This window comes from Ictalurus furcatus, chromosome 4 (assembly GCF_023375685.1).
Source record: "Ictalurus furcatus strain D&B chromosome 4, Billie_1.0, whole genome shotgun sequence".
NCBI lineage: Eukaryota > Metazoa > Chordata > Actinopteri > Siluriformes > Ictaluridae > Ictalurus > Ictalurus furcatus.
In genome coordinates this window covers 6908416-6916711 of record NC_071258.1, presented here as the reverse complement: position 1 = coordinate 6916711, position 8296 = coordinate 6908416, and the positions used below count along the sequence as shown (strand labels likewise).

Below are 8296 nucleotides of genomic sequence, written 5' to 3'. Positions count from 1 at the left end.
CCACTTTGATTTGTGGCCATGTCACCAAACTACTCATTATTATTATTATTATTATTATTATTATTATCATCATCATCATCATCATCAGTGGACCATGTTTTGTGTTTGGAGTGGTACTAAACCTGTAGTATACACTGCATCATCACATGGGGGACCAGAGGTCAATGGTTCTCTAATCCAGTCAAAGGCATAGGGGTGGCTGATATGGCAAAAATGCAACATCATGATTAGGGCAGGCCAAAATATTCCCTACATGTGAGTGTGCGTGTAGTGCCGTGTGATGGACTGGCATCCTATCTAGGGTGTATTCCCGCACCACACCGAGCGTTCCTGGGACAGGCTCCGGATCCACCGTGAGCTTGACCGAGACAAAGCAGTTACTGAAAACGAATGAATGAACAATGAGTGAGGTGCACTGAATCACAAGTTTCACAAGCAGATGTTCTAAGTAGTAAACATGCCCGGGGGGGGGGTACATATGAATGAATGCAGGCTTTTAACGTGCAATTTGAAAGAAAATGATGAAGTGCAATAAATCTCGTGTACTCTTAAATAAGTGAAAAATTATCAGAATAATCGTGGTTCTTATTTTAGCCATAATCGTGAAGCCCTGGTCTTGATGCTTTTTAAGTTCATAGATCACAATGTTTAGGTTTTCTTCTACTAAAAATGAACGTTTAACATTTTTTAAGTGCTATCTAAAACGAATACTACTCACTTAGTCATACTCTCATTCAACTAAATCACTTAAAAGTAACATGCAGTTGGTCAGTATTATAAAAATGCTGATGATACACACAATACACGTTAAAATGTGCATCATACGCTCTCTTGGACTGGAATGGAGAACCACTGCAGACATATGACTTTCCCAATCCATGGTAATATTAAATCTGTTTCATGCACAAGGTTAATTTAAAAACTGAACGCATTTGTGCATGTTGTACACATGACGTACAATTCATTGTTCTCAGTGAAATCAAATGATAAGATGTGCGTTTTTTGAAGAATACCATAATATCCATGTGGTTGTTGTCTAGAGCAGAGAGTGCTTGGTGTGTTATTTATATAAATAGCCAACCAGTGCATTTAGTCTGAAATCACTGAATAAGGACGCATTAGAACAATAAGGACACTGAAAAGGGAGTGCACTGTTCTTCTAAGTGAGAGAAAAAGAAAGAAAAAAAAGAGGAATAAGGCTATTAGTTTCCAAAAACATTTATACATATTACACTTACTAGTGAAAATAAAACAGTTAAATAAAACAAAGAATTGTTATGCTATCTCTTCATCTATTATTACACATTTTGCCATTCATTAAAAACAGCTATGAAGAGAAAAAAAAAAAAAACACAACACAAGTTTGTTGAGAAAACAAGATGTGAAATATTCACAAATCAAAACGCGATGAAAAGCTTGGCAAAGAACAAAATCTGTTCATTCTGCCTCAAGTGATATGTCAGACAGCTAATTTGGCGTCTACTCCCGTCCTCACATTATGAGTTAAGTAATGCCAGTGGCCATAGAGATGTAAATAAGCACGTTCTTGTTTAATGCTAGGACATGCTGTTAAATTTCCACCAACAGTGTTGTGTAAACGCCACCTTTTTGGTCTCTTCAGGACAATTATGAAACTAAAATATCATTAGCAGGAAAAAAAACAGGAAAAAAAACCCTTGTAATCAAGGGCTATGACTAGAGTTCTGCTTCGTCCTTCCAGATGGATGTTTTTCCCCCCGCCTGATACCTTGTGATACCATGGCAGGTGGAGCCTACATCTCATCCAAACCATAGTCCTCCTCTGGAAAATCTCCCACAGTCACGAACAGAGGCTTCACAAACGCACCGTACTTTGGCTCACACTCAAAGTACCGCTTGCCGTTCACACTGGAACAAGATGCAGACATGGCAATCTACATTAACTCCACAGGGACAATCGGGATACAACATGACATTTCACTTTAGTATAACATACAGTGCTGACTAACTATCTGGTTCAATGAGCAAAAACACTGATCCTTCAGTTTCACACCGTCTTTAAAGCTTAATGTAGTTGAACCAGATAAACTTCCAAACAAAAAATGTGCTTTGTAACCAATTTTAGAACTTGTACTGCCCACGATCAGCACCAGTCCTACTTCTCTCCTAGTTATTTTGTAAATGTTCTAATGCTGATAGTGGACAGTATACGGTTGTAGTTCATCATGTATTTGACCTTCAAGTACACTAACCGGTCAAAAGTTTGGAGACACTCGACTGAAATGTTTCTCATGATCTTAAAAACCTTTTGATCTGAAGGTGTATGATTAAATGGTTGAAATCGGTGTTGTAGACAAAAATATAATTGTGCAAACATGTTCATTTCTTTCATTAGCAAAATTTACATACATGTACACACACACACACACACACTATATTTATATATATATATATATATATATATATATATACATATATATATACACATATATACATATATATATACACACACACACACACACACACACACGAGCAGAGATATGTTAAATTTTTATTTATTTTTGGATTTTTTATCACAACATAATTCCCATAGCTCCATTTGTGTTATTCCAGAGTTTTGATGACTATTATTATTATTATTATTATTATTATTATTATTATTATTATTATAAAATGTGGGGAAAAAATTAAAATAAAGAATGAATGTGTCTAAATTTTTGACCGGTAGTGTATATGTACAAGCAGATAAGATCCAGCAAAAAAACAACCAACCAACCAAACAACATTCAAGTCAAGGCCAATGTAATGCCTTTCTAGAGCAGGAAAAAAAATTATACGGATACTAACCTGCCATCATTTTTCCCAAGTGGCTCATCATATTTCACACCCACCCAGTGGCCTGGTTTGAAGTCTGTCGTACCTAAAAGACATAGAAACGTAAACTACAAACAGCCTTAGGAGTAAACAGAAGTAGAAGCATGACCTATGCAACTCTTTTGTGTTTACCACTAGCCTAATCACTACCACATCGCTTACAAGACTCTTTGATCAAGTACATTTGGGATAATGGGGAAAGCTTTTTAGTTTTGAGCAAACCATTCTTTTAATCTGTAATCAGTGGGGAGAAAAAAAAACAAGAACACATACCAACAAACATAACTGTGCCGATCTTTGTTGGCTGACCAGCCACTTTCACTTGACACCGCTTGCCAACTGTGATCAAGGCTAATGCAGCTTTCTCCTCTTCCTCTTTCTGTGAGAGTGTCTCTTCATGCTTAGCCGCAGTCTCTTCGTTGAAGCGCCCTATCTTCATGTTTCTCTTGAAGTTTCGAACCGAGTCTGAGGAAAGTCAGGTGAGTTTCAAACCTCAAAAAACTGGAACGTTCAAGTTGACCGTTTCAGTGAAGGGTAACATGAGTTCACAGTGGACATGCACATCTGGAAACCTGGACAATATGGCGAGATTATCACCTTCAATTCAGGAAATCAAAATGTCAGGATGATTTGTCAAATGGGTTATAAATAAGGATGCACCGAAATTTCGGCTGCCGGAAATTTTCGGACAAATATGACCCAAAAATATATGCCGCCCTGCTCGCCCCGCCCCTTGGCGCTCAGATTTGACTTTCGATGTAGCCGCCGGTTATCATGGCGCTACCTGGCAAAGGCCAATCATGTCAGCGGTTTAGAAATACTTCAAAGTTTCTGATAAAGACATTAAATTTGCCATCTGCAGTGTTTGTTCCGCAGAAAATTCTAGAGGGGGTACGGTGCCCAAGCACTTTTCCACGACAGGTTTGACACACCGCCTGAAAACACGACATCCTGTTCAATATGCAGAGTACAGCAAAACAACAACAACAGAATAGAGGCCCTGCCATTCTCTGTTCGGCCTGTTGTTTTCATTAAAATGATTGTGTAGCATATTTAAACTTTTTGTATCTGAAAGATGCTAGCCTTTAGCTCTCAGGTTCATTACTTGACCGCTGTTTTGCAAATCATAATAGTTAACATTACATTATTTGGATAATTGGATAAAAAAAATTTAAAAAAAACTGTTAAATTTGTTATAGAACTGAATGAAGAATAATATATTTAATTTTGCTTTTGTTTTTGGTGTGTTCATTTATATAAAAATGTGATCATTTTATTGGTTTGTAGTTTTTCAATTCAAATTCATGAAATTAGTTAAAAAGTCTAATATTAACATAATTATACAAAAAACTATTTTTAAATGTTTCTTTTCTTTTTTTTTTTTTTATTCAGTTTCGGTTTTCAGCCAAGTGCATCCTGAATTTTCTTTTCAGTGCATCATTGTTTGTCTTAGTCTGTATTAATCCTCTGAACTAGCTGGATATATCTTATTTCTTCATGTTAGCTACTACTTTTGAGCCGAGTCAATTAAGATTCTATGCAACCGAAACAAGGGACTGAGCAAGACACAAAGGGGTTACTAATGAATTTATACTTTGCCCACCCTTGTGATTATTGAAGGATGTAATTTCGCTTGATGTATCACTTGGTTTTAATATTTGCATTTATTTATTTATTAGTAAAATAAATAAATAAATAAATAAATAAATAAATAAACTATGTATGTATAAAAAGCAGTTAAAACTATAATAATATAACTAATAATAAAAGTATATGTATTGCTTTTCAGTAGCACCAACTAGAGGCTAAGAAAGTTTTCATACAGTCAATATTACATGATAAGAAGTAAAATCACTCATTAAACATTAATTACCTGATCTCTTATCATATGCATCTTCAGGAATCTCATATTTCTCCACCTGGGACAAATCACTGAACGCTCCAGTCAGAGAACCGCTGCGATCAATCACCTGAAGTTATAACACAACTTTATCATCAGTGTCATATCTCAACTCTTTGTTTATGGCTATGTTTTAAACAAGTGACCCTAAAACTCCTCGTTGTTATAAACCAACATCAGGTGTGCTGGGTTTCTGATCAAAAGAAAGAGTAAATATTTGCACAGGGTGAAGGTTTGGTCTACTCAAACAGAATTTGAACTCATTAAAGCTAGGTCTTTATGACTGCATGACTGACTCACGTGTAGCCTGCAGTTGTCATCTACAGGGTAGGAACCTAACAGAGCGTCGTTATCATCAAGGTTCTGCAAGAACTTGTCTGAAGAGCTGAACAACTGGAGGTCCATAGAGGCTGCGGGGCAGCCGATGATGAGCTCCAGCTTGCACTATTGAAAACACACACCGCAGAGGGGCATGAGATACAAGCACAACACAGAATACCACAGCAAATTTCATCATTTCAAAAAGATTTGCATTTCCTGCTTTAGATTTAACACTGGTACATGTAAATACAACAATATATGCAAGGTGATGAATTACAATTAGGAATTATTGTGGTAATATGCCACAAAGGTGCTTCACTATAGATTCATCTTCAGTAAATTCTTTATTCTGGTCAAAGTCATGGTGGTTTTAATATCTAATTTCTTTATATTTTGAACCAACTAAATTCATCAGGGGAAAAAAAATAAATCCAAAAATGTCATGATTAGGGCAGGCCAAAAGATCAAGCTTCCTGTAGGAGTGGACAGGATTGGTCAAGCTTCCTGCAGGAGAGGCTGGTCACACTTCCTGTAGGAGCAGACGAGACTAGTTAAACTTTCTCCAGGAGCAGAAACTTTTGACTGGTAGTGTATATAATAGGGATGTCACGAGAACCGATACTTCGGTAACAAGTCGGTACCAATATTCTTAAAACGTGGCGGTACCTGTTTTTCTGCAGTAGTGTAGGTACTGTTAGTAATGAAAGTACCAAGGTTGCAACTCTTCCGGAACTGATGGGGGCAGCAAATACGGTAAGTATTTTAGTCGGTCCACAAGTGGTAAAGAAGAAGAAGAAGAATGCCTACAAGCACACGGGAAAAACTACAGAAGATGGCGACAAGTTTAGCTCCGCCTCGACTCGTTGAGAGGAAAGGTGATAGGAGTCGAATATGGAAATACTTTGCATTCGAGGTGGATGACGGCAAACATATAATTGATGCTCTGAAGCCGGTGTGCAACCGATGCTATCGTTCATTTCAAACAAAGCGAGGAAACACCTCGAATTTGGCGAAGCACCTGAAAGACGGCAGTATATTGAGTTTGTTTGAGGCAGCTGGCATTGTGGCCTTGAAACCAGATATCGTTACGCTCCATGTAATGTTTGCGATAGCCAGTTATTTGTTAACGACACTAACGCATTGCGATGTTATAAACTACCTCCTAATGGGCCACCATGCATCGCCATTCAGCCTGTGTCCTGTCAGCAAAATGTAGCCTAATGTCACTAATATTTATTCAAATGTTCATGCTTTTAATAAATCTTTTTGGCCTGCCAGCACATCAGTGAATCTAAACAAGTGCTTGCATTCAGAGTATAAGGTGTGTGGGTCAGTGTGTGTGTATGTGCGTGCATTTAGGAGTGCACCTTAGCACTTGTAGCCTCCACTGTTTTATTAGTCATTGTCAGACAGTGTTTGATAACTAAAATATCCCTCTCTCTCTTTTTTTGCCAGTATCAGCCAGAGGAGGATGTAATCCAGGAGTTTATAATTTTATTTTATGGTATCGAGTATTATGTACTTTTGGTGGTATCGGTACTGACTACTAGATTTTTGGTATCGTGACATCCCTAGTATATATATATATCTCTAAAGTCCAAGAATATGTCATAAATTTTGCTCTGGGTTCTTCCAGAAAGTTCACATGACCAGATACGCAAACTGTCACACCGATGCAGAGCTTCTGCAGGTAAACGAGACAGCTCAAATGTCACATTCACAACTCTGGACTTCCTTTAAAACCCTTGTGTTAATCTTCTCTCTCTCGTTCTTTAGTTTGACTGATAACCCAGGAGTGATGGAGAAGCACCTTCAGCTCTGCAATGGTGATCCCTCGGTTAAATCTCCGGTCCACATCAAAGGAGCTGAGGGTGCTGGTCACACGCACAGACACTGTGGGGTTGGTGATCACCGTCACACACTCCTGCATTTTTTTAGCCTTGTCTCCCTTCTGCACAGATCAGGAAAATAGAGGCTTGAACAAAACTGCATTTTAATACACATTTAATTGAACACAAACATGCCAGTTCTCCATTTCTGACTTGTCATACATCACAATGTAAACTTCAAAACATCCTCTGGAGCTAAATCATTACTAGGGACTGAATCCCCAATCACTATAGAACATAGGATTCTAAAATGAAAATGTCTAACCTTATAACAGCCTCCCTGTGCGGGTCTAATGAGGAGCTACTGAACACACACACAACACATAAAAATGCTTAGCAACTGCATTTAAGTTGCCTTAGTTAACAATGTGGAGCTTTAATAGCGATGTGCACTATTATTAAAATTCAACTTCAATTCCTGTTTATGTTCGTTTTTGTTCAAAGTTATTAATATTGTTATTATTTTAATAAGCCTGCAATTTATTGTTAAGTAGCACCTAGTCATTCTAGCCTGCTTGCTAACTAGCATAACTCCCGGGCTAGCTAGCATTCCCGCGCTTTCAAGAGTAGACTTACCTAAGACTTCGGTCCACACCAAAAAGGAGTTTATCTTTTATTTAATCTCACAAAGGACAACACTGAATGTCTTCAGATACGTGTATTAAGTCCTGTGAGTATTTCGGTTAGCTATTTTACCTTCCGGCAATTTCCACGCCACCCAGTCCGCTTTCTGGAAGTTTCCGCCCTCACACTTTGTCATAGGCTGCATCCCAAATGGCGCCGTGCTCACTGGGTAGGCGCAATAGTTAGTCTATACTGTATTGGCTTCTGTAGGGTACAAAGTGCACTGTATTTCTATCAGAGGACCGATTTGGAATTCAGCCGCTGATCCAGTGACAGCAGAGGGGGAAGGAGGAGTTAGCTGTATAACGGAGTCAAGTTTGATTTGGGGAAACTGTTCTCCAGGAGAAGCAGAAGTATTGTGCTTAAAAACAAAACAAAAAAAATAACTAAATAAATAAATAGCTAGCCTAATAACGGCGATAAGTTAAGCAGCTTAGCATTTATTGTTCCCCCTATGTCAACTCTTAAAGTCATATATTTGTTATTATTATTAAATGTTATGTGCATTTATCTAGTTGTTTGTTTGTTTAAGCTTTTGAGTTTAATAATTAATAAAGTTTAATGGACTAAACGAACAAAGGAACATTGTGAGACTGATATTTTAAACCCATGAATTAAAATGACCAGGCAATCAATCAACAGACAGGCAGACAGACAGACAGATAGATAGATAGATAGATAGATAGATCAAATAGTGCTTGAAAGTTTG

General features: G+C 37.6%; 1 protein-coding gene across 5 annotated transcripts; it reads right to left on the bottom strand.

Annotated features, from left to right (window-relative positions):
* Window positions 1–1210: 1210 nt before the first annotated feature.
* Window positions 1211–7763, bottom strand: tbcb (tubulin folding cofactor B). Of its 5 annotated transcripts, none has more exons than XM_053622752.1 (8): window positions 7540–7741; window positions 7229–7267; window positions 6885–7025; window positions 5054–5197; window positions 4727–4823; window positions 3127–3318; window positions 2827–2899; window positions 1211–1887 (listed from the first exon to the last, which is right to left on the bottom strand). In XM_053622752.1, the coding sequence occupies exons 3-8, from the start codon at window positions 7002–7004 to the stop codon at window positions 1773–1775; spliced, it is 741 nt and encodes a 246-aa protein (XP_053478727.1). In that variant the 5' UTR covers window positions 7005–7025; window positions 7229–7267; window positions 7540–7741; the 3' UTR covers window positions 1211–1772. The 5 variants fall into 5 exon arrangements, with proteins under 5 accessions (XP_053478727.1, XP_053478729.1, XP_053478730.1 ...); XM_053622754.1 differs by having other exon boundaries at window positions 7229–7264; XM_053622755.1 differs by having other exon boundaries at window positions 7660–7679.
* Between the last annotated feature and the right edge of the window lie 533 nt (window positions 7764–8296).